General features: G+C 37.9%; 1 protein-coding gene across 2 annotated transcripts in view; it reads right to left on the reverse strand.

Annotated features, from left to right (window-relative positions):
* Positions 1–26444, reverse strand: part of PTN (pleiotrophin) — a 109245-nt gene that overhangs the window by 4728 nt on the left and 78073 nt on the right. For both annotated transcript variants that reach the window (XM_007983043.3, XM_007983042.3), the window contains exons 2-4: positions 22239–22354; positions 20844–21017; positions 18554–18715 (exon numbers count right to left, since the gene is read on the reverse strand). In XM_007983043.3, coding sequence (XP_007981234.1) covers positions 18554–18715; positions 20844–21017; positions 22239–22353 — 451 coding nt within the window. In that variant the 5' untranslated portion in view covers position 22354. The remainder of the gene's footprint in view (positions 1–18553; positions 18716–20843; positions 21018–22238; positions 22355–26444) is intronic.

Genomic DNA, 26444 nt, shown 5'->3' on the forward strand with positions numbered 1-26444 from the left:
ACAGTAGGGCACTTTAGTTCACATTGAACAGAGCCAAATCAAGAGAAGGAAGTACACACACACCACACATCAAATAACACTCCGGGCCACATGTCCCTTGTCCCTGCCTGGATTGAGGCTGCAAAGCAGAAATGGATGCCAACAGAGAATGAACCATTGTCAACATGTGAGAGTAAAGGGTACCTGCCTGAAAGGTGACTTGTTCTGTTCCTACCAGGACATCACTGCACTGGAATCTCACAGCAGTGCCCTGGGTACATTTTAACTTACTGGATTTTGAAACTTTCATCCTTTCTTTCGCCAGTTTTTGAGTTGATAGAGGCTAGTACTCATAATAATTGGGATACAGAGATGAGAAAAAAATAGTAGGTATGTATTTTTGTATTTCTGTAACTTTGTGGGTTTTTAAAAATATAAATATATTGTTTTAAGATATGTTTGAAAGTGTTCAGAAAGTCCTAAGGCTTTCCTAAGAAAAAGTACTCTAGAAAGGATTCCGACTTCTTATATTGCTATGAATCATAGGATCCAAAGGGCCATGTTCACCATATTCTATCCAGAAAACTCAGAATTTACCCAAGGAAATTCTTTCAATGCATAAAAACTCCTGATAAGAAAGAAGACAGGCAGTGATATGTTTTGACTTTGTGTCCCCATCCAAATCTCACCTCAAATTTTAGTCCCCATAATCCCCATGTGTCAAGGGCAGGACCAGGTAGAGGTAATTGGATCATGGTGGCAGTTTCCCCCATGCTGTTCTGTGATAGTGAGTGAGTCTTATGAGAGTTGATGGGTTTATAAGTGTCTGGCATTTCCCCTGCTTGCACTCATTCTCTTTCCTACCACCCTGTGAAGAGGTGCCTTCCACCATGATTGTATATTTCCTGAGGTCTCCCCAGCCATGTGGAACTGTGAGGCAATTAAACCTCTTTTCTTTATAAATTACCCAGTTCTGGGTATTTCTTCATAGCAGCATGAGAATAGGCTAATCCAGTAAATACAGTGAGAAAAATGAGTAGAAATTAAGATGAGCCATGTTACAGTAAGTTCTGAGCCTGTGTGGTTTATTCCATGCTGAATCGAAAACAAAATCTTGATAAATGCTAATGTATTAAGTGACACCATGGCCTTTAGGTACAGTGAGACAATGAAAAAATCATGAAGTTTTTGTTAGAATCATACTAAGAACTAAGTCCTAACCTAGAGAATTGGTTCAAATAGATGTTTGCCACTTAACAGCTCTGTGATCTTGTGCAAATCAATCATTCTGCCTCTGTTTCCTATAAACTGGGGATAATAAAATCTATATCCTCCTCAGGGGGCCATTGTTAGCATCATGTGAGATTACGTCCTCTGCAATCTCATCTTACCACTAATGTTCAAAACACATTAATTTATTGATTCAGCAAATATGCACTCCATCTCCACTATTATAGATACTAGGGTATAAAGGTGAATAAGACAAAACTCTGCCTTCACACAGCTGACATTACAAATAACACTTTCAAGGTGGCTTTATGGGAGAGTCTTTCAAAATTGTAAAGTGCTTTCAAGTACATACTTATATTAAAGATCATGAGTACGTGGCAGCCATTTTTATGGTTTTGAGACCTAGTTTTCTTGTTGCTAATTTACTACTACAATCCAGAGACATGTGTTATGAAAAATAGAGCAGCTAGGAGGAGGATTAATTACTAGAAAGAAAGAGTATACCTACAGTAGATTTACCCTAAAGGAAAAGGAGGGTTCCCCCTCTCGGGGTTATTTCATTTTTCTTACAAAATATTAATTACTTGTCTCACTTAAAAAGTATTACAGACTCACAAAAACCAAAGAAACACAGACACACACACACACACACAGATATATATATACACACACACACACACACACACATACACATAGAGAGAGATTACTCTAACTTCACAATGTAGAAACAACACTTTTAACAATGAGTTCTATTTATGTTTTCTTTCTATGACTTTACGTAGGAATACTTTGACAGTTGATACAGTATTTTATGCTAAAAATTCAATTGTATCTATTTTCCATGCCATTGCATATACCTTGAAACGTGACCAAGTAATATTCCTTTATATTATCCTACTCCATATATTTTGTAACCTTTCATCTTTTGTAGGTCAGTTGGATAGTTCTGACCTCTTGTTATTATAAATAATGATGCAATGCTGATTTTGTTCACAAATCATTGAATGCTTAAATTTTGCCTTAGTGTAGATTATTATAAAAGGATGTACTGGATCTAAGACATTTTAAAAACTCTAGATATGTACTGGGAAATTTAATCTTTGAAAGGAAGTAGTAATTTAAATTCTTATCAGCAATTTATATGAGTCTGTCACAGCAAAGTTACTCTTGAACAGCAAATAATCAAACAATATGCATCATCTGTTTTCCATCTTTTCACAGGCCCTTTGGAAATAGAATTGCCATGTAGTTGGTATAAGTAAACATCTACTCCCCACTTTCAACATTAAGAAAATCTCAGAGAAATCAGATTGGAAGTGGACCTTAGGAGAAAGACATCTATTTAAAGATTTTTCAAAGACCTTAAGGGGAGATATTTTTCAAGAAGTAAGAAAGTAGAGAATTCTGAAATAAGCTTATCTCATTTTCTCAGTAAAAGGTCTTGCTTTGATTACTTATTTTCAGATGGCCTGCTGTGTATACAGAAAAACTAAAAAGGAAATTAGGAGATGAAATGATTTCAGATTGAGGGGAGCCCAGATTTTAACTAAAGTGAGTCAGCCCCTGTTTGCTGCTGATTTAAATAAAGTGTCTTTGGGTCATTAAAGCAGTGAAAGGAAGTATTGATTAGAATAGAAATATAAAATCTGCACCTTCTAAGAGACAGAATTCACTTTAGCTAAAAGAAGCTAAAATCATTCAGAAATGCACATTGCAGAGGTCAAGAGAGACAGCTGAAAAGGAACAGCTGGAAGCATACCATCGAGACCACTGAAAGTTCACTTTTGAAGACATGTTCAATAAATCACAAGAACTTATTACAGAAAAAGGATCATATCCCTGTCAAATAGTACTATCACAATGTAAATACGTTCAAAAGCCTGGATATCACCAAGATCTTTTTAATGCTTTGTGAACCTATTTAAAGTAACTCACCTGTGCTTAAGAATTAACTGCCTAGTCATCTAGAACTGCCTAATCCCTCGCCCCATGCCAGCTATGCTTCAGAACTGATAAAAAGGCTTGTCGAATTGTGAACATACGGCTCGGTGATTCAGGAACTAAAATCCAGGTACTGGTTGGCTACCCTGCCTAACATGGCACTGTTCATTCAATTTCCAAATATTTCAGTTTAAATTTGAGTAGCATAAATTAAGTGGCACAATTGAGAAAAATATTTCTGTTAAAAATCAAAAGTATAATCTTTTAAACATTTGCTTAATGCATTATTCACAGATATACTTCAGTCTAATGCCTATGTAATAATTTTGTTGTTTCTTCTTTGATTTCTTATTTTGTAGTATCACTTGCTTCATTTCCTTTTTTATGGACTCAATGCATTTACTTCTATGATATGTGTGGAAAACATGTGTAAATGCATACTGCCCCTCAGTGCTACCCACATGCTGATACTTTGCTTCCTCCACACCTCTTCTTTCCCTCACTGTCCAACTTCCTCTTCATTCATCAATCTATTTCATAACAATACCTTCTACTCCTGCTCAACTATCTGCTCTTCTGCACTCATTTGCTTTCTGATATCAAGTATATGTGAATAAAAGATAGTATACATATTTGTGTCTAGATGCAGACTAAAAAACACATCTAGACAATTTCAGGACCTGTTTTGTCCCCACTCACTTTGGGAGCCGGCTCAGCTTTTAACTGCATCTCCTCAAAATAGAAAGTTTAGCTGTGAAAGCACTAGTGAATAAAGCAGATTTAATAGAAGGTTTAGTGAAGATGAAATTACTCCATCATCCATGCAGAACAAAATTAATAAAAGTCCCCAACATGTCAGTTATTTTTCAAATGAACTCACCAGTTGCATCAGTAGACTAATCCATCTCTCTTCACCCAAACACTCCTCTCTACCATCTTTTCAAACTCTCCCCACTCCTGTCTCTCCATTTCTCCTTCTTTATAAGAAGGAATTGAGGTATCTGCAGCTTCTCCAAGTCATAAAGGGCCCGTTTAGGATGCACTTTCTTTATACAGTAGAGTCAGGGGTGGGGGAATTAGTCACACATGAGCATGTTGGGATCAGTCCCTGATCTGACCCATACGCACATGTATACCAAGTAGAAAATTGTCAATTAAACTCCTATTTGTAGCTCAAAACATGCATATCATCCTTATTTGTTATTTATGCACACACACATGCATGCATGTGTGCATGCATCTACACACATACACACACAGAGAGAGAAAACCACAGATGTGGAATTAATGCTGAGTTTCTTTTGTTTAGCAAAAGCCTCTGCCCTTCCTCAATCTGTAGACCACTCTCAAGATTTTACATTTCTTGACAGTGACCGTCCCACACCACACAGATTCATCGACTTCTAAACCCAAACACAAAAGAATGATTTATCTCTGATATGACATTTAAACGTTTAAGAGCTTATTTCTGCAATAATGAGGGTAGAGGTAGAAAATTTGCCTTATTATAAATTATTGTAAATTAGAAATGAAATGTAGTATTATAAACAGTAATAAGTAGTTCCCACTTAGCTAATCATTGTTTTCTATGATCATATCTAACGTTTACTTTAATATAATATAGCCAGTACCCCTAGGAAATCAAATTATAATTTGTGAGAAAAGGGCAAAGTTTGAACTCCAATATATTTAAATTTTTAGTAGGTACAGTCCCATAAATGTTTTTCCTATTCATAACCAAATAAATGTTTCTTTTGGTTCAAAAAATTGTAGATATAGATATAGTTAAATAGAATCAGTTATTATGGCCTGACTTGCATCCCTCCCGAAAATTCATGCTGAACTCCTAACCCTTGTTTCTCGGAGTCAGAACATATTCTAGAGATAGAGTCTTTACAGATGCAATTAAATTAAAATGAGGGCATTCAGATAGACCCTAATCCAATGTGACTGGTGCATTTACAGGAAGAGGAAATTTGAACACAGACACATATAGTGAGGACACAAGGAAAAGACAGCTGTCTATAAACCAGGGATAAGGGCCTCATAGGGCACCAACTCTGACAATACCTTGACCTCAGACTTTCAGACTCCAGAACTATGAGAAAATAAAGTTATATTTAATCTACTGAGTCTACGGTACTCTGTCATGACAGCCCCAGCAGACGAATGCATCCGTGAATTCGATTTCAGACTATATTTTTGTGTACCTTCAGAGCATTCTCACCAGCTGTAGAGGTGCAAAATAGGATGTTAGTTTATTGTTATTTTTAAATTTGTCCTCCAGAATTAAATTAATTTTTAAATTTTCAGTCATTTAAATATGTAACTTAGGTGCTAAGTAATATAAGGTTTTATGCTCACCAGTAATGTCATAAATCTTACTGCATTAATTCTTTCACCCTCTTCAAACATGTCCTCCCAGCTGTAAGCAGTTGAGTTATTCCCCACTACGTGATTTCTTCTGCCCCAAGAGACCCAGCAGTCTGTCTATAGCAGCAGCAGCAAAAGGTAGATCTAAAGATCTTTGTCTATACTTTACATGTTTTTAGGCAGTAGCCTTCAGAGCAGCTTAATTTATTACTCCTGTACATCTAGGTGAAGATCCGAAAACATTCTTTTCTATTTTCTGTAAGAGTAAAAATAATTTTTGAAAGCCTAGCAAGAGAGAGGGCCATGAATGTGTTAACCTGCCATCAATATCTGTGGGCCTTGCCGCCTGCATGCATGAACACTAGGATACTAGAACAACTTTACCTCCTTCTTACTCTTTGGATTCCTGATGAGTTCTACAAATTGTTTGCTCCTCTAGAAAAAGTCTTTATTCTTTTATTTTCATGGCCTCTGTGCACTGAGCAACAACCAGCCTGCTCTGATTTCCCTGTAGGTTTGTATCAGTGAGAAGTAGAGCAGACTGGGAGTGTGCCAAATGTCCCCACCAGCAGTTCCAGTTACCAGGAGAGCCATCCCCTGAATCGTGGTGAAGTACCAGAATTGCTAGGAATCTCATAGCAGAGGGAAGACAGTCATGAATCCAGGCCAGGGCCCAGCCTGGGAGAGCTCTGGGTTAACAAGGCACCTTGCTGTTCACCCTTACTCTCAAGGAACATAGCTGCTATAAAGAACCCCGGATTGAAAATGCAGCACTAAGAGTGATCATTTGTCTTCAGAGTAATTTTTGTACAAAGACAAGCTCAGGCCAGAAATTATCCAACAGGACTCAATCAATCATAAATAACTCTGAATATGCTTATATGAATGTTTAGGATTATCATGGAAACAAAAAACAAATTATTAATTTCTTTTAGAATATCTAAAGAGATCCGGCAGTGATCAGTTGGTTTGGGAAGCACTGGTACAATGGAAAAGAACTTGAAACAGATTGTCCTGACTTCAAGTTCAAGTCTGATCTTTCACTGTTTGGGTAACTTCGTGAAAGTTGCAACCTTAGTGTGTTATTTTGTAAAATACGAAGATAACTACTTTAGGCTGCCATGTGGCTTAAGTGAGACAATGCAGGCTAAGGGCTTATATAATGCCTATCATATCATAAATACTCAATAAATAGGATATACTTTTACAATACTCAATAAATAACAACAGGTACAATTTAAAATACAAGTAGAAAGCCTCAGTTCAGAAGTTAGAAGAGAGAAATGCAAAAGCTTCAGGAAGGAAAAAGGAGGTCCCGAAACCCAATAACTAATATGCAGCTTTCCTTAGTACTAATTATTCTATAGCTGTTTTGTGAGTATACAGCTAATGATGCCTTGAGCATGGAATGTGCCCCGGGAGATGAAAGCAGACACACAGTTTGAAGTAAACCTACAAATATTTATAGTTCCTAGTTCTCACATCTGCCCCAGCCATTAGGACCAAAAATTCATTAATAAGGAGGGAAGTAAAACACAAAAATGACTCTGATTCCAGGTGAGCTCATTGTGCCTTAACGGTGATTTCTCTATACATTTTTGAAGCCAGTGTGAATGATGTAGTCTAGTTGGATACATCATTCATTCATTCAAGTCAGTATTCTTCCTTGAGTTTTCTCATGGGCGAGGGACTATAAGATGTAATTTTCTTTTTTTTTTTTTTCAATTATATTTTAAGTTCTAGGGTACATGTGCACAATGTACAGGTTTGTTACATATGTATACATGTGCCATGTTGGTGTGCTGTACCCATTAACTTAATTTTCAATGGTGAATAAGAGGTAGTATTCAAAGAGATTTCCTGTTAGGAGAGGCAAACATGCCCTCGGTACAGCATAATGGATGCCTTATCAGAGGAGTGACATCTCCTCTCAGAGGAGACAGTGACTTAATATTTGGGAAGGGAAATCTGGCAAGTTTTAATACTGATCCCTTTTCTAGTCATTGAGCAAAACAAGCAGTTTTTGACCTGAAGGACTTTGAACTTCCCCTTGTTTCATTTAGAACACCAGTATGGCTAGTCCCTTCTCTCGCTTCCAAACCAACTTCAAAAGTTACCTTGTCCAAGAGGCTTTCCTGGATTACTCTATCTCACGTACTCCTTTCCTATCACTCTATCACTTGGCTCTGTTTAGTTTTTAAGGTCACTTATGCCAAGATGTACTTGCTGATTTAGTTATTATTTATTTCTCTCTTTCCTTCATTGTCTACTCACCACCACCACCAGTAGAACATAGCAGTCAGAGGGAAGGAACCATGTTTGTCTAATATCACTAGCACTTAACATACTATGTGCTCCATTGCAGGCTCTTAATAGATTTTATAAAAACCTGAATACATTAGAAACAATGCTAAAGGACTCTCCACTTCTCTTTCTCATAGCATTTGCCACTCTATGTGGTACATTGGAATTTATCCCTCTGCTTCTCCTACTACACTGTAAGAGCAGTAAGGTCACTAATTTATCCCTGGTGCTAACTAGAGCACATAGCACTTGCTCACTAAAATATTTGTTGAAAGAACAGTAGAAATGTATGAAAGAGTAGAAGAAGGAAAACAGTTCTAGGTTTCAAGAACTACAGATGCAAAGAAATGGACACATAAGACATCATGGCCCAGTCTGCCATCTCCTGGAGTTTGGGAGTTTGGTATGGCTGGGGCAGAGCTTGTAAGCAACGTCTAGAGAAAGGATCAGGCAAGTACCCAGCCAAGAAGATACATTAGCAAGACAGCCTGGTAAGGATTCAGGGCGGGTCTAAAATTCATTCACTTTCTGAGGTAAGAAACTTAGATACCTGTATAAAATTGACACAGAGGAAGGAGCTGTGCATGCTGCAGGAGCTCTAGAGTTGACTGCCTTGCATTTAAATCTTCTGCATATTAGTGGTATAACCTTGTGCTAGGTATATGTATTCGTTCATTTTCACACTGCTATAAGGACACTACCTGAGACTGGGTAATATATAAACCAAAGAGGTTTAATTGACTCACAGTTCTGCATGGCTGGAGAGGTCTCAGGAAACTTACAATCATAGCTGAAGGTGAAGGGAAAATAAGGTATGTTTTATATGGCAGCAGGAGACAGCAAGAGCAAGGAAGTACCACACTTTAAAACCATCAACTCTCATGAGAACTCACTCATTATCAGGAGAACAGCAAGAGGGAAACCACCCCCATGATACAATCACGTCCCACCAGGTCCCTCCTTCAACACTAGGGGTTACAATTGGAGATGAGATTTGTGTGGGGAAACAGAGCCATATCATTGTCTAAATTCTCTATAGCCTCAGTTCCCTTGTATATAAAATTGGATATAACAGTGACTATTTCACAGAGTTTTGTGAATATTAAATGACACCCTGTGTGAGCAATGAACTAAACTTTACTCAAAACACACTAAGCTCTCCATAAATATAAACTATAATCACTATTGTTGTAATCACCATCATTCTCCTTTTGCCTGAAAAGGTGCTAAAGGAAAAACACCTACTTCAAGAAATTCATCTGGAAGAAAGGAAATAGTCTTTAAAATACTGCATATTTACCAAGCATTCTTACTTATAGTGCTTCATTTTATCTTTATAACAATGCTATGGTGTATTCACTGTCAACTCTAATTTAGAGAAGACAAAATAAGTATCATTCTACCAAGAAAAGGACAGAATTAGATCTCTCCATTACCAGTACGGTATTATGGATGGAAAATAAAACATAGGTGTTGAAAGACGTTTTCTCAAGCAGAATAAAAAAGAAATAAAAACTTGAGAACCAACGGAGTACAAGTGTTTTCCTCTGATCAAGAGGAACAGAATTCCCACAGGGTACCCCATGCTGCCTCTTCTGGCCAAGTACAAGGGCAGTAATCATCAACATCTTTAGGGGGCCTTGGAGGGGAGGGAACCAGTCCCAGGCCAGCCTGTGGTGGGATTCTGCCCCCTCACCTCTCTCAACACAGTTAAAAGTCTCCCAGCCTAGCAAAGCCCATCCATACAGTGTTGCCATGCTCACTCCTAAGGGATGTCAGAGCCCAGAACATAGACAGAAATGTTGGGGGGAACTTCTTTTATCTTTAAAAGAACTAACAAAAGAATCTATTTAGCTGGGGAGAGAATTGAGAATGCTGGGAATATCACTTTCCTGACCCCTTTTTTTCCCATGTAATAATCAGCTGCCAAAAGCTGTGTCCTGCACACAGTTGAGTCTTGCACTTAAACAGTTTCTGTTCTTTTGATCTTTAAAGATGAATTGTCAAACATAAGAGAAGGCTAGGCGGCTTTCCAAAAAAGAGCAGCAAGATGGCAAAACTTTTAGAAATAGGAAAAAAGAAAAAGAATTGAGGTTATCAAGAGCAGGAAAATTGAACGAGGATCTGGTAACAGCAGTGTGTGACTTCGTATGGACCACAGGAGGGACTGACATTCATTCCCTGACTCACTTGTAGCACAGACATCTCTCCATGTGTTCCCATCTCTGCTGTCCCAGAAACAATCTGAGAATTTCCCTTTTCCCAACAAACTTGGAGGCTGGCTTATCTGTACTAAAAAGGGCTTCACAGTACCCTTCATTTATGCATCTGATTTAAAAAGCAACAACTAATAATTGCCAGGTGAACAATAACCCCAGATACTAGAATGTTCCAAGATGATCATTAGGCAATATCAGCTGTGGCTGGAAGGATCCTCTCAGCTCTCACTGGAGCCTCTCACACAAGCCACAGCCCCTGCTTCAGCTTGGCTCTGCACTCCAGTGACAAATACCAGAAGCCTGCTCCATGGGCTGCACCATACCCTGACCCACGCAGACAGGACTGCCTATAGAAGAGCCACAGCACCCCGACAGATGGGTCCATCCGGGCAGGGATGCTTGTTCTTGCCATCTTCTAATTCCATCGTGAGCCATCATCTAAAGGGACCACTGAAAAACACGTGTGGCTTGGAGAAGAGTGATTTGCCCTCTGAATAGTTCTCTGTCGCCAGGCTAGAGTGCAGTGGTACGATCTCGGCTCACTGCAACCTCTGCTTCCTGGGTTCAAGCTATTTTCCTGCCTCATCTTCCCAAGTAGCTGGGACTACAGGGATGCGCCACCACACCCAGCTAATTTTTGTATTTTAGTAGAGATGAGGTTTAACCATGTTGGCCAGGATGGTCTCAATCTCTTGACCTCATGATCCACCCACCTCAGCCTCCCAAAGTGCTGAGATTACAGGCATGAGCCACTGTGCCTGGCCTACTCTGACATTTTATGCAAAGCTGTTAGCAGAGACAGACTCTATTTTCCAACTTTCTTCATTGTTTGCAGATCAATTATTCCTGCAGAAAATAAAAAGTAACTGGTAATTCCAATGAGGAGAGATCCAACTCTGTGTACAATGGTGTAATCACCAGTTCTAATATAAGATTACCCTTGGCAATTTTTCCCCATGGGGTGGCATCAATGCGTCATCTAGCCCCAGAGGAGAGAGGGGTAAGTCTAATGATATACCCCACGACATTTTGACATTCTTGCACACTGTGGTAGATTTGCTCACTACATGCCACGCAAGACCCTTGAAGCTTCCCTTCTTGTGTTTAGAGGTAGAATCTAGAAAGTTAAATATTCATTTTCCAGGCTCCTTCATAGCAGGATTTTCCATGTGACCAAGTTTGTATCAAGCAGGCACGCTTAAATGAGATGTGGAGGTAGAAGTGACCAACTAGAAATAGGGGTCAAATGTGGGGAGACTGGATAGTCCCTCGAGAAAGGGGACAGAAGTGTCTGGTTTTGGAAGGACACCTGTGGTGGACTTTTCAGTGTTCAGTTCTAAGTATTGTATGTGCTGAACAGACAGTAATTGCAGCAGAAGGGTTTCTGCTAGATCAGTGACATGTGGTGTGAGTAGATATTTCTTGCAGATCTGTTGACTTTGGCTGCATTATTCCTGGTCTTGCAGCAATCCAAGCCAGATCTTTGGCCCTCCCAGAGATTCTTTGAGCTATATAATACCCTTGAATAGACCTCTTTTGCTTAACGAGCTAGAGTAGATCTCGCTGTATCTAAAAGCTTTTGACAGATACAATGTTTTAACTAATTTAATTAATCTACATTAATTAAACTCAATCTCTTTTCTTAAGAAATTAAAATCTCAAGTGTCCAACACAATTGTTCACCAATTTATCCCTGCCAGACTCTGGTAATCATTAAGCAAATTCCAGCTACAATCTTTCAGTCAAGCAATGAACCTTTCCCAGAGTAATATTGCCTCCATCCCTGGGAAAGCTAAATTCCCGATGTGCACCTTTCAATTCTTATTTCTGCATAAGAGCATGAATATTCTCTCTGCTTCTTAGTATAGAATAGCAAAGTGAATAACTAAAAGCTCTCCTCAGGTTAAGTGGGATTCTAACCCAAGACAATCTTCAACCAAGGGTTTCCAACTTCACATCTAGTATCGAAATTGCAGACTGAGGCTAGAGTGTGGAATCTGTATGACATTGACACAGCAAAAGAAGGATTGCTTCTATACCTCAAGAGGTAATGCTGTTAGAATGGACTATGATGAATTTTTAACCAAAGTCTGTGGGATATTTAGTAATTTCCTGGTGTTTGGATAGCAACACTCGATATTACGCTTCTCCCTATCTCCTAACCAAGTCACTTAATCTTTTAGCTTTATTATTACCAATCAAGTAGCAAAGATATTCTCCAGCCTTTCCTCAATTTAATGCTGGGTATTCACCGACTTGCCAACATATTTATGTTTCATTCTAAAATTTAAAGAGTATGATTTTCACACTGAAAACCAAGTGGTTTGCATATTAATCCACAGCTATTTCCCAAAACAAAAGTGGTCAGGAACTAAGCAAAGACGTTCTCTAAAATGAAAAACAAACAAAAATCAAACAAACAAAACAGATACTGATCGTATGTTTGATTAGAATGATAAAGACAGGAAAAGAAGGCACTTTCTGATGATGAGCTGAGTGACTAGATTATATGTAATACAGTTACGCACCACATAGCAATGTTTCAACCAAGATGGACCATGTATAGAACTGTGGTCCCATGAAGGTACAGTAGAGCTGAAGAATTCCTATCACTGATTAACATTGGAAGGCGGCACATTACTTACATGTTCATGGCGATGCAGATGTAAATAAACTTACTGCACTACTAGTCTTATAAAAGTAACACAGACAATTATGTACAGTCATAATACTCAACAGTGATAATAAATGACTATGTTACTGGTTTATGGATTTACTATACAATACTTTTAATCATTATTTTAGAATGTATTCCTTTTTCTTGCTAAAAAAAGTAAAAAAGCTAACTGTAAAACAGCCTCAGGCGAGTCCTCTGGAAGGTATTCCAGGAGGAGGCATTGTTATCATAGGAGATAATGTGTTACTGTCCCTGAAGACCTTCCAGTGGGACAAGATGTGGAGGTGGAAGACAGTAATGTTGATGATCCTGACCCTGTGTAGACCTAGGCTAATGTGTGTGTGTGTCTTAGTTTCAACAAAAAGTTTTAAAAAACTAAAAATGCTTATGGAATAAAGATATAAAGAAAGAATATATTTGTTATAGTTATGCAATGTGTTTGAACTTTAAATGTTATTTTAAAAGAGTCAAAGTTTAAAAAAATTAAAAAGTTTATAAGCTAAAAAAGTTACAGTAAGCTAAGGTTCATTTATTGTTGGAGAAAGAAAAATATCTTCTCATAAATTTAGTGTAGCTTCAGTGTACCGTGTTTACAGAGTCTATGGTATTGTACTCTAATATCCTACGCCTTCACATTCACTCACTGTTCATTCAGTGACTCACCCAGAGCAACTTCCAGTCCTGCAAGCTCCATTCATGGTAAGTGCCCTACAGAGAGGTACCATGTTTTCTTTTATACCGTATTTTTGCTGTATCTTTTCAATAATTATACATGTTTAGATACACAAATAGCTATCACTTAACCTACAGTATTTAGTACAGTAACATGCTGTATAGATTTGCAGCCTGGGAGTAATCGGCTATCCCTTGCAGCCTAAGTGCACCATAGGCTACACATCTAGGTTTGTATAAGTGCACCCTATGATGTTCACACGAGAATGAAATTACCTAAGGATACATTTCTCAGAACATATCCTTGTTGTTAAGTGACACCGGACTGTAATTAAACTCAGATTTTGAAAACTACTGATTTTCCTCATGACTGCAATGCCCTTTACTGATCACTATAAAAAGTCCCTTTCCTATCATTCTCATGTTTGAAATAAGGCAGAAAAACGACATCAAAAGAGAACAAAACCTGGGACTGACTCCACTACCAGAAAACAGAATGGACACGGATAAGTCATTGATTTTCTCTGTCCTCATTTATTCTATGGGTATTAGACCAGACATTAGGCAAGGTGCCCAGAAGCTCTGCCATTTAAAGCTTCTAGACATAAAGATTCATCTAGTAAATATGACCAGAGTTGCCTGAGTTTATAATACCAAGAAGCAGTATTGTACAATTGAAAGGGCAGTGGGTCTTTGGTATCCGTCTGACTTTACATTTGAATCTGGTTGTGCAGCTTGCAAGCTGTGAAACCTCAAGTGAGTTGCTTAACATTTCTGAGACTATGCTTTTTCATGTATAAAGTAGGATAAATAAAATGTATGCTTAAAGTTGCTTTAAGGCTTAAATTAAATGACTGGGAGCTCCTACCCCAGTGTCCAAAAATTAGTGAGTTCCCGACTTCTCTCTATGTCCTCCACATATTGAATTAAAATAAGAAAAAATCTTGATGATGTACTCTTTCCTGAAGGAAAAAATAATTTATAAATGCATCATTTTGAGAAAAGCTTCGTTAAATGACTACTGCGGTTTCCACCCAAAAGAAAGGAACTCAGTATATTGAAAAGGTGTCTGTACCCCTATGTTTGTTGCAGCACTGTTTACGATAGCTAAGATTTGGAAGCAACCTAAGTGTCTATCAATGGATGAACAGATAAAGAAAATGTGGTACATATACACAATGGAGTACAATTCAGCCATTAAAAAGAATGAGATTCAGTCATTTGCAACAATATGGATAGAAATAGAGGTCATTAAGTTAAGTTAAACAAGACAGGCACAGAAAGAGAAACATTGCATGTCCTCACTTATCTGTGGGATCTAAAATCAAAACAAACTCAAGGACATAGAGAGTAGGATGGTTACCAGAGGCTGGGAAGGGTAGTGATGGGGGGTTAGGATGGTTAATGGGTACAAAAAAGTAGAAAGAATGAATAAGACCTACTATTTGATAGCACAGCAGGGTGACTATATAGTCAATAATAAGTGTACATTTTAAAATAACGTAAAGAGTGTGATTAGGTTGTTTGTTACTCCAAGGATAAATGCTTGAGGGGATGGACACTGCATTCTCCATTATATGCTTATTTCATATTGCAGGCCTGTATCAAAACATCTCATGTACCCCATAAATATATACACCTACTATATATCCACAAAAATTAAAAAGAAAAAAGGCAAAGTTCACCTTCTCCTATTTCAAAGGCAATTAAAACCTATGGAGGTTAGTTCATACCCCTTTGTGATTTAGGTGAAAAATCAGCAGAATACAAAAGATCATATGAATTTAGAGTTAGACGAATCTTGGCACTGTCATTTATTAGAGATATACCCCTGGTCAAATAAATTCACCAGTGTTCTTCAGTTTCCTTCATAATAATACCCACCTGCAAGGATATATGGGACTTTCTAAGTCCCTTATGGACTTTACTGTATAGAAAACACCTAGAGCAATGTATAGCAGTAGAAACTGAATAGCGATAATGATAGTACAGATTCCATTCATTACTATTTGCTTTCCCATTGACTAGTAGAATGTGAGCTATCTTAAAGTTAGAGATGTGCAAAGGAAAAACTGTAATATCTATCCAAGTTTATTTGAGAAAAATAGTACAAAAATAAATACAACTCACATATGCCACTCATTACATTTTGGTTTAAACTGGGAAAAATATGCCATGGAATGTGTGTGTGTGTGTGTGTGTGTGTGTGTGTGTGTGTGTGTCCCCTACAAAGATTTTATATCTGACACATCTTCCTGGTTCAACTCCTACAATAAGAATATTCTTTTTGCCAGGCACGGTGGCTCACGCCTGTAATCCCAGTACTTTGTGAGGCCAAGGCGGGTGGATCATTTGAGGTCTGGAGTTCAAGACCAGCCTGACCAACATGGTGAAATGCTATCTCTACTATAAAGACAAAAAAATTAGCCAGGCATGGTGGCACATGCCTGTAATCCCAGCTACTCAGGAGGCTGAGGCAGGAGAATCACTTGAACCCAGGAGGCGGAGGTCACAGTGGTCCAAGATTGCATCACTGCCCTCTAGCATGAGTGACAGAGTGAGACTGTATCAAAAAAATATATATATATATTCTTTTTGCAGAGTGTCTCAGTGCCAAAACAGCATTTATAAAACTCTCCACTGTGGGGATGGAAAAGACTGGTTAGTTTTAACAAAGATATGTTATACACAAAGGGAAGGATGAATTTTAATGACTTATAAATTGCATAACTGGTAGTTCGAAATATAAAACTCAGAGTAATCACATTTTCAATTAATTATATCAATTAATTATAAACCATAATTTATTTATATATGAATATTACAGAATGTCTACCCACTTGAAATATTTTTAGTGTCATTTTTTCAAGCTGAAAGCCTGAAACAAACTTAACGTTCATTATTAGATGAGATACTGTATAAAGGTGAAATATACAACAGTTCAGGTAAAGGAAGACTTCACTTATTTCCTACATCTCCTTTAGGGGTCTCTCTTAATCATGTTCCCTGCTGTGTTCCATTTATTCCAAACTTTTCACCATTTTATGTGTTCATCTAGCCCTACTATCTTCCACCTAATCATGTCCCCAGTTTTTCTCCCCTATTATTAAGTTGAATTTTCTCTTTCCCATAGGAAATAACAGGACAGTGCACGTGTGTGTGTGTGTGTCTGTGTGTGTGTGTGTGTGTGTGTGAGACATGTGCATGCATGTGTGTGTGGTCTCTTGTCAATGGATTCCATACTAGGGCAGCAGTTCTCAATTTTGGCTGCATCTTGAAACCTTCTGAGATGTATTTACAATTTTTAAACTACTGATGCTGATTGGGTTAGTCTGTGCTATACTTGGGCACTGGGAATTTTGCACGTTCCCACACAATATTCTAATGTGCAGCCCAGGTTGAGCATCACTGTGCCAGAATGTGGAAGCTTCTTTAATTTCTTTTCCTTTCAATTCTGTATTTATGCTGCATATTTTGGTTCTACAGCTGGATTAAAAATAAATTATTTTGATGACAGTAACTCTGAGTTCTGCCATTTTTGGAAATGTTTCACTTAGTAGTTATGGCCCTGATTTGGCTTAGATTTATGTGGTTGTCTCTGGACAAATGACATTTGGGAAGTCAGCATAAGTACTCACTGCAGTCACTCCAGCCCTGCTTCATGCCTTCCTAAAACCATAGGACAACAGGTAGAGATTTCCATGATCTGGAAAGGGCAGCCTTAATCCTAGATTCACCATTTGCAGGTCCAGCCTGTACCTGGCCATCCTGAAGTTGGAGATAACCATTTCTATGGACAACTCCATCAGAGGCCGAAAAGCCAGGCCTGTGAAAAATAAAGTCCTTTCTGGTCACCAGCAGGAAACCAGCCAATCTCCCTCAGCTTCTGTAGATTTGTTTTCTATTTTTATTTATTATGAGCATTTCTTACATGGTCATTTTTCTGAATCTCTCCTTACAATTTCTCTGGCAGTATGAATGTTCAGGACCATCTTAGAGTTGAAATATATGAGTAAAGGCCAAGAAGGTATTTGAATTTGGAGTTCATTGAGGCCCATTTTGTTAGTTGGCTATAGCTGCCATAACAAAGTACCACAGAGTTGGTGGCTTAAAAAACAGAAATTTATTTATTTATTGTCTTGCAGTTCTGGAAGCTACAAGCCTAATGCATCTGTAGGGCTGATTTCTTCAATGCATCTATAGGGCTGATTTCTTCAATGCATCTGTAGGGCTGATTTCTTCTGAAGGTTCTCCCTGTGGCTTGTAGATGGCATTCTTCTCCCTCTGTCTTCACACAGTCTTCCCTCTACGTATTTCTGTGTCCTAATCTCCCTTCTTATAAAGACACCAACCACACTGGATTAGGGCCTACACTTGTGACTGTATTTTATCTCAATTATCTCTTTAAAGACCCTGGCTCCAATACAGTGACATTGTGAGGTACTGGGGGTTAAAACTTCAACATATGAATTTGGGGAAACACAATTCAGACCATAACATCCATGATAAAAGAGTTTATTTCCCTCAGTTGGGATCCTTGTATGTATGAATTCATGGCCATAATGATTGGTTTTACCTTCTCCAGCAAGCGAGCAGAGCCTGACTTTCTGGGAGATACAGATCCCTGTCATTAAAAAATTCTGTGATGAATGTAGCTGGTAATCAAATTGAACTCAAAAAAATGTAAAGGCTCTGAAAAGAAGTGCAGAACCCATTAAGTTATGCAGTGAATAAAGGGAAAATGTAAAATAATTTTCCTGATTTTGTGAAAACTATATTTCAGATAATCTGGGAGAAGTTTGAGTTAAAATTGTCCCCTTTATAAACATTCTGAGTTTGTTTTTCTTGTCAGGATACAGTTCCAATTAAGAGTTTGGAATATATGGTCATCATACAACTGTCTTAGCTGGCTTCTTTTGCTATGTTATTTATTTGGGTTAGGAGACTGTACCAATCCCCTTATTTATGCAGAGGACTTCAATTTGCACTCACAGACTGCCTGCTTAAAAGTATTTTTGTGATTCTCAGTGTAGGGGACTTTTTCAGTCACTTTCTTCAGGTAATTCACCTGATAGTTCCTTCCGGAAAATGTGGGTTTTCCAGATCTTGCCTGAGTCCATCAATCCATTAAAATTGTGGTATGATGGCAAGGACTTACCTTGAGGTTTGGGCTTGGTCAGTTTGCCGCAGGGCTTGGAGATGGTGACAGTCTTCTGGCATTCGGCATTGTGCAGGGCTCGCTTCAGACTTCCAGTTCTGGTCTTCAGGGCCGTGTTCAGGTCACATTCTCCCCAGGCCTGGAACTGGTATTTGCACTCCGCTAAAGGCAGGGTAGAACCAAACAGAAATCCTTGAAAGATCCTATTGTACTTCCAGGATAATAAAGGCACACTTTTGTTTGTAACTATTTTTATTGAAATAATTATAGATCCATGTGCAGCTATAAGAAATAATACAGAGTGTATGCATGTGTATTGAGTTCTGTTCAATTCTATCACATGTGCACATGCATGCAATCACCATCAATATACACCATTAATATACATTAATATACACCACTAATATACAGTCCCAACACAACACTGGGTCATTCTTTATAGTCATAGCCTGGCCACCTTCCTCCTTCCCCACTTCCTTAATCCCTGGCAACTCCTAATCTGTTCTCTAGCTCTATCATTTTTCTAACTGAAAAATGTTGCATAAATGGAATTCTACACTATGTAAACTTCTGAGATTAGCTTTCTTTTTTACTTAGCATAATTACCTGAAGATCCACCCAAGTCGGGTGCATCAATAGTCTGTTTCTTCCTATTGCTGAGTAGTACTCTACAGTGCCAATGTACCCTGGTTTGTTTAAACATTTATCAGTTGAAGGACATCTGACTTGTTTCCAGCTTTGGGTTATTACAAATAAAACTCCTGCATAAATTCATGTATAGGTTTTTGTGGAAACATAAGTTTTCATTTCTCTGGGATAAATGACCAAGAAACTGCTGTGTTACATGGTAAATGCATGCTTCATTTTGTAAAAAACTGCAATACTCTTTTTCCACTGCGGCTGTACCACGTTACAATTTCCACTGGCAACATGTGAGGGATCTAGTTTCCCTGCACCCTCACTAGCATTTCGTCTTGTCACTATTTTTTATTCTAGCCACTTTGATAGATGTAGAGTGATCTCTCATTATGGTTTCAATTTCTAGTTCCCTAATAAGGAAAAGATGTTGAATACATTTTCAGGAATTCATTTGTTGCCTGTATATCCTCTTTGGTAAAAGGTCTGTTAACGTTTTTCCCCACTTTCTTACTGAACTGTTAAGTTTTGTTTGTTTTGTTTTGTTGTTTTGTTTTTGTTGCTGTTGTTTTGTTGTTTACTGTTGAATTTGAGAGTTATTTAATATTTTCAATATAAGTCTTTAAGATAGACCTTTTAAACTTTTTGAAAATGGGTTTTTGAGGTGCCCACATACAATTTAAGACCAGATGTACCTGTTCTCCATCACACTTTTATAGAACTTATCTATCTCCATTCAAATAGAAAATACCCCAAAGATTACAGAGGGAGAAAAAGATGTACGTGTATACATCCATTGTCCTTCCTCACTTGTCTATGGGCCACAGTGCATTTCCACAGAACACAGGTAGGACATTTCAGGAATCATGTTCCCCCATGATTAAGAAAGACAAAAAGTCTAGATCGTGGAAGAAAGAGGTTATTTGAGGGTTCAATATTGGATATAAAGTTGAAAGTGTTGACAGATCCTGTCTCAGATAGATAGATCAGGCCAGCATAAGACTGACTCTAGTCAGTGGGAGAAAGATCTATGGAAAGTGGCTGTGAGCAGCCCTGCTGGACTCAATAAGTGAATCTGTGAACCTGTGTGGAGGGTGGTGAGGGATCAAATGAGAGAGAAGGCCTGAAAGTGACAGGGAGGGACATGGAGAAGAAGGAGAATAAACAAGAAAAGGGGAAAGGAAAAATCAAAGGAACTTAGAAATAGAAGAAAGGAGAGAGAAGATAGATCAATGAACATTATTAGGAGGAATCAAGGATATATTTTATGTCCCTTTGGAAAGGCAGTGGTTCCCAACCAGGGATGATTTTGACCACAAGGAGACATTTGGCTACAGATATTTGGAGACATTTTTAGTTTTCACATCTGGAGTGGGTGAGGAATCCTACTGGAAACTAGTGAGTAGAAGCCGGGGATGCTGCTAAATACCCTAAAATGCACAAGACAACCTCCACAACAAAGAATTGCCTGGCCTGAAATGGGACCAGTGTCAAAGTTGAGAAACACTGGGGTTGGGAAAGATATCTGGTCACTTTGTGTCTGATAAGATAAAGTTATTTAAAATAAAAAGTACTCATCCTTAAAAAGACATTTGGTTGAAAAATTTGAGAATTATCCTAGGGTAGGAGATTAACTCAGTAGCATGAAGCTTACCTCCAAATTGCTTCTTCCAGTTGCAGGGGATCTTACATCTCTGGGTCTTCATGGTTTGCTTGCACTCAGCTCCAGTCCGAGTGCCTTCCCGCGTGCCCAGTCCACAATCTCCACTGGTGGGCACACACACACTCCACTGCCATTCTCCACAGTCAGACTTTTTCACTTTTTTTTCTGAATGAAAGGAAGAAAACCTAATCAACATACAGAAAACTCCTTAACTTCCAGATATAACCAGGTTCATTCCTGAGAACCTTAATTGTAGGATCTGTGTGGTTTTTTTTTATCTCTATCCTTATTGTCCAGTGAATAATAGAAATATGACGAATATTAACCAAAGTATTGAACCAAAGAATGATCAAGAGAAGAGAGAAAGAAAACTGAGAAAAGAGCTAAAACTAGTATTAATTTAACTCCCTCTTACTATGTGCCAGAGACTTTGCTAAGTGATTTAGTGGCATCTCCTTTTAGAAGCAAATATTTCTATAAAAGAAGAGATGATCAAAAATAGTTAAGCCTAAAAATTGAGAAAATATTCTATTAGAAATGACAGTTGTCAGCCAGGCCCAGTGGCTCATGCCTGTAATCCCAGCACTTTGGGAGGTCGAGGCAGGCAGATCGCAAGGTCAAGAGATCGAGACCATCCTGGCTAACATAGTGAAACCCCAACTCTACTAAAAATACAAAAATAAGCTGGGCGTGGTGATGCATGCCTGTAGCCCCAGCTACATTGGAAGCTGAGGCAAGAGAATTGCGGGAGATGGAGGATACAGTGAGTTGAGATTGCACCACTGCACTCCAGCCTGGTGACAGAGCAAGACTCCATCTCAAAAAAAAAAAAAAAAAAGAAAGAAAGAAATAACAGTTGTCAAATGAGCCATTTCAGTGCAAGTTATTGTTCCTTTCTCTGTCTTGTAGAAGGAATGACATCATACATATATGGTGGATCACAGATTTAAACAGACTGTAAGTTCCACAGCCTACTTATGACTTTGTGAGTGGCGTAGAGAAGGTGCTTTAGCTTCTCTGTGCCTCAGTTTCCTCCTCTGTAAATCTGAAATTAAGGAGAAAAACAAGTTGCAGTGCATTTTTTTTTTTGAGGTAGAGAGGAAACATAATAAAGCACCTGATTGCTGGTCAATGTTCTATACATAGTAGCTGCTAATTTGATCATTATATTAATGATCATCATCGTCATGCAATCCAGGACTTGCAATGGGAGACAGGATATTTCTTAGGTTCCTCTAAATAATTATTTTTAAAAAGGGAAGATTGAAGGAATAGAGGAATAGGAAGGGAGAGAGGCAGAGTAGAAGAGATGAAGGAAAAGCAGGTAATTAGGCTAGATGGACATTAATCAATGAAGCATCTTGCCTTCAGAATCCTACTGCTTACCTGGTTTCTCTTTCTTCCCTGCTTCAGCAGTATCCACAGCTGCCAGTATGAAAATGAATGCCAAGAAGGCAGCTGCAAATTTTCGACGCTGCTGCTGGTACTGTTGAGCCTGCATTCTAGGAATAAACAGAGAAAGAGAAGAAGGTGGCATTAACCTAAGTCAGAGAGGAAGACTCATTGAACCCCTTGATGAAAGGCTCCACTTTCCATTTCTGGAATGTTAGATTTCAGGAAGATTCATATCAATTATCTTGGGTAGAATTTCATCTATTCTCACCAACAGCCATTGAAATAAGTGCTCTTCTGCAATCAATCACGTATTCACTGACAAAATGCAACAGTTCTTCACATAAGACTTCACAACCATTTGCTAAGTATGACTCAGAAATTATGGAAGCAAAAGAACTTCGAAGGCATGCATTTGAACACAGTTCTACAGCCTTGCTGATAGCATCACTTGGTAATATCGACAACTATAGCCATCTTCAAAATTTCTGACAATCTTAGAAACAACCACAGCAATGGCATCACAGTACACAAGACCAATCTGAGTAGACATGATGAATGAATTACCTATACAAGTAATGTTTACTGATTCTATTTAGATGCATACAAAACAACCAATATCTCTGACCTTTTTAAAATCATTGTCATAATCATCACTATCATTTTATCACTATTCCATTACTTATCCATCTACCAAAGACTGAATCCCAGAAGTAGAGCTAGCACACCTGTGACACATATCAAACACACTTATAAACTCACACGTGCTAAAAATCCTCAAATGTTAGGATATGGTAAAGTCTTCACACTCACTCATAATAGGAAATGCTCACATTTGATGTGAATCAAAAATCCCAAGATATCATTGGAAAGACTCTCCTAGAACTTGAAGCCACCTGTGACAGCCTAGTGTCAATATGGTTACTTGGCCAAAACACCCTTGAGAAAGTCTAGTCCAACAGCCAGGACAACCCACTTCCCAATGGCTATACCAAACCATGGCTGCAGCAACTTGCCTGGCAGTTATTGAGCTCCATCTGCTGTGTTAGTGGTGTTTTACACTTTACGTAAAAATGGTAGTAATGACCTATGGTCACAGGCTGATAAATTTTTTTCCAGAAGTAGTAATAGATTAGTTTACGTGTTCTAACATTCTCTTTAGTGTGAATAATAAGACATTTCATGTATATAAGGGATTGAGGTTATTCTCTTCTCTAATTTATTTTTCTCATTCAAAAATATCTATGAGATGATATCCTTGCCAGTGAATTTTCCTACTTTTCCGTGGCATTGGATATGCTGTCTCTTATTAGTGTTATTTTTATTTATTTATTTATTTATAACTTTACTTTAAGTTCTGGGATATATGTGCAGAACATGCAGGTTTGTTACATAGGTATACATGTGCCATGGTGGTTGGCTGCACCTACTGACCGGTCTTCTAAGTTCCCTCCCCTCACCCCCCACCCTTAAACAGGTCCTGAAATGTGTTGTTCCCCTCCCTGTGTCCGTGTCTTCTCAATATTCAACTCCCAGTTATGAGTGAGAACATGCGGTGTTTGGTTTCCTGTTCCTGTATTAGTTTGCTGTGGACGATGGCTTCCAGCTTCACCCATGTCTCTGCAAAGGACATGATCTCATTCCTTGTTATCGTTGCCTAGTATTCCATGGTACATATGTACCAAATTTTCTTTATCCAGTCTATCATTGATGGGCATTTAGGTTGGTTCAATGACTTTGCTATTGTAAATAGTGCTGCAATAAACATACGTGTGCATGTGTCTTTATAGTAAAATAATTTATATTCCTTTGGGTATATACTCAGTAATGGGATGGCTGGATCAAATGGTATTTCTGGTTCTAGATCCTTGAGGAATCACCATACTGTCTTCCACAATGGTTGAACTTAAATTCTGTAATTTCCAGAATTTACAAGGAACTTAAACAAATTTATTTTTGAAAAAACATCAAAAAGTGGGCAACGGATATGAACAGATATTTGTCAAAAGAAGAAATTTATGCAGCCAACAAGCATGAAAAAGAGCTCAACATCACTGATCATTAGAGAAATGCAAATCAAAACCACAATGAGATTCCATCTCATGCCAATCAGAATGGCAATTATTAAAAAGTCAAGAAGCAATAGATGCTGGCAAGACTGTGGAGAAATAAGAGCACTTTTACACTGTTGGTGGGAATGTAAATTAGTGTTGTTTTTTAAAACTGATGACTTTGAATTCCAGCGTATGGATGAAGCATACTTCACTTATCAATTAAAATTAATATTTTGAACCTTTATTTTTTTCCCTGAATCACAAGCCTAGACTAGCTACTCACCATCTCCAGCACTTTCTACAATATAAGATAATGTGCTTTGGTCTTCCTCCTGAGGCTAAATTCTTATTATATTAGATTGGTGCAAAAGTAATCATGGTTTTCACCCTTAAAGCAATGGTAAAAACCACAGTTACTTTTGCACCAACCTAATTCCTCATGAATGGTCATGCAGAAAATTTCTACTGATTCTGAGGCTTTTCCTCTGCTTTTAATTGGGTGTGAATGATAAAAGAAGCCAATCTAGACTCACTAGTTTGCAAGTCTTTTCAGAGTTCTTTGAGTTGGGCACTGGCACATCAGTACAGCTATATCTTTTCACAATGTATTCAAATGTATTTAAAATTATTAGGTGTAAAGTAAACCAAAGTGGAAGTCGTTGAGCTTTCCCCAGAGGCTGCCTGAGAGCCTACTTTCTGCCACTTTGGCAGAAACTTTTCATTTCAATTTTTTAAAAGAACAAATCAACTTTTTGGTTCAGAACTTTTGAATTACAATATATTTCTTTCCAAGTTAAAATTTACCTGCATTTTCAACAATTACTTACAAATATCAGAAGTATTTAGGTTGTTATGAATTAGATTACTGTGAGAATTTGGAAATTCCCATGGAGCATCCAGAACTCTTGGGAGAACTTGCTGCCCGAGCCATGGGATGCTCCTCCATAGTCCTATGATTCCTACAAGCAGGAAGAGAGGCCAGAAGCACCTCAGAGCCCACTGGAGAAATATGATAACTTGGCAGAAATAGAAAGACTCTACCTTCCATAAATAATACAATAACACACATATACACACACATGCACACACAGAGTTATTCATGGCAAAGTGCTATCACTGGCAAGTTTTAACCTCAGCATTTCTAGTTTTATCGTTAAACTCTTGTTTTCATTATTATTTTCAAAAAGATTTCTCTTAATCCAGTTCTATTCACTGATTTCAAGGAAAAAAACATACAGGTCAAAATTTTCAAATCAAATAAATTTTTTAGTATAGAATAGTCTACTAAACAAGTCATTATAACTGAAATATGAGCTGACTGGAAAGAAGGAAAGATAAGTACTGGATGGGAGTTGGAGAGAGAGTAGAACGGAAATACACTCTATCTGCCTCTGATGTTAATTTAGAATAATTAAGAATATTAAAAATTGAGTAAATGGTGGATTTCAGCACTTAAATCTATGAAAAAAATGCACACAAGTCCCTGTGTACAGTGGGTCACCTGTGTATAATACGTGTTCACCAACAGCTTTGAATTGGAGAACATCGTTCTCAACCTCTTCTCCCCTTCCTTCAATTTTGCCCATCATTCTACCTAAGCCTATATTTTGAAAGCTTAGATTTTTCTGGGTAGAGAAATCAATAAAGGTTATTTAAAAGAGGAGAGTAAGGAGGTTTAAAAATGCAATGATTAAATTTATCCAAAAATTCAAGTATGCCCAAAACAATACCCAACTAGCCTGCTGGTGCCTTGCTGTTGTAGTAAATACTTGAGTAATTAGTATATGGGTAGATAACAGTTCCCCTTGCTTGTGATATTTGCATAGTTGATTGTTTATTTGTCCTTAGCACCAAATGAGGGCAAAAGCTCTTCCTGTACGAAGTTTAACCCTATCTGTTCTCCAACAGACTGAGTGCCAAATGAGAGCAGAGGCAAAAACATTGATTCTAAGGAAGTGATCAGGATCGTGTCATATTTTTTTAATCTGGGGAAAATAAAATAGTGCAAGAATAAAGCCTTACTAAATTGACTCCATTCTTTTGAAAAATTTACTTATTTCTCACCCCCTTTTTTCTACTGCCATCATTCTTGTACTTGCCCTAACAGACTTAATTGCATATTAACAATTAAGTTGAAGACTACCAT

This window comes from Chlorocebus sabaeus, chromosome 21, assembly GCF_047675955.1.
Source record: "Chlorocebus sabaeus isolate Y175 chromosome 21, mChlSab1.0.hap1, whole genome shotgun sequence".
Taxonomy (NCBI): domain Eukaryota; kingdom Metazoa; phylum Chordata; class Mammalia; order Primates; family Cercopithecidae; genus Chlorocebus; species Chlorocebus sabaeus.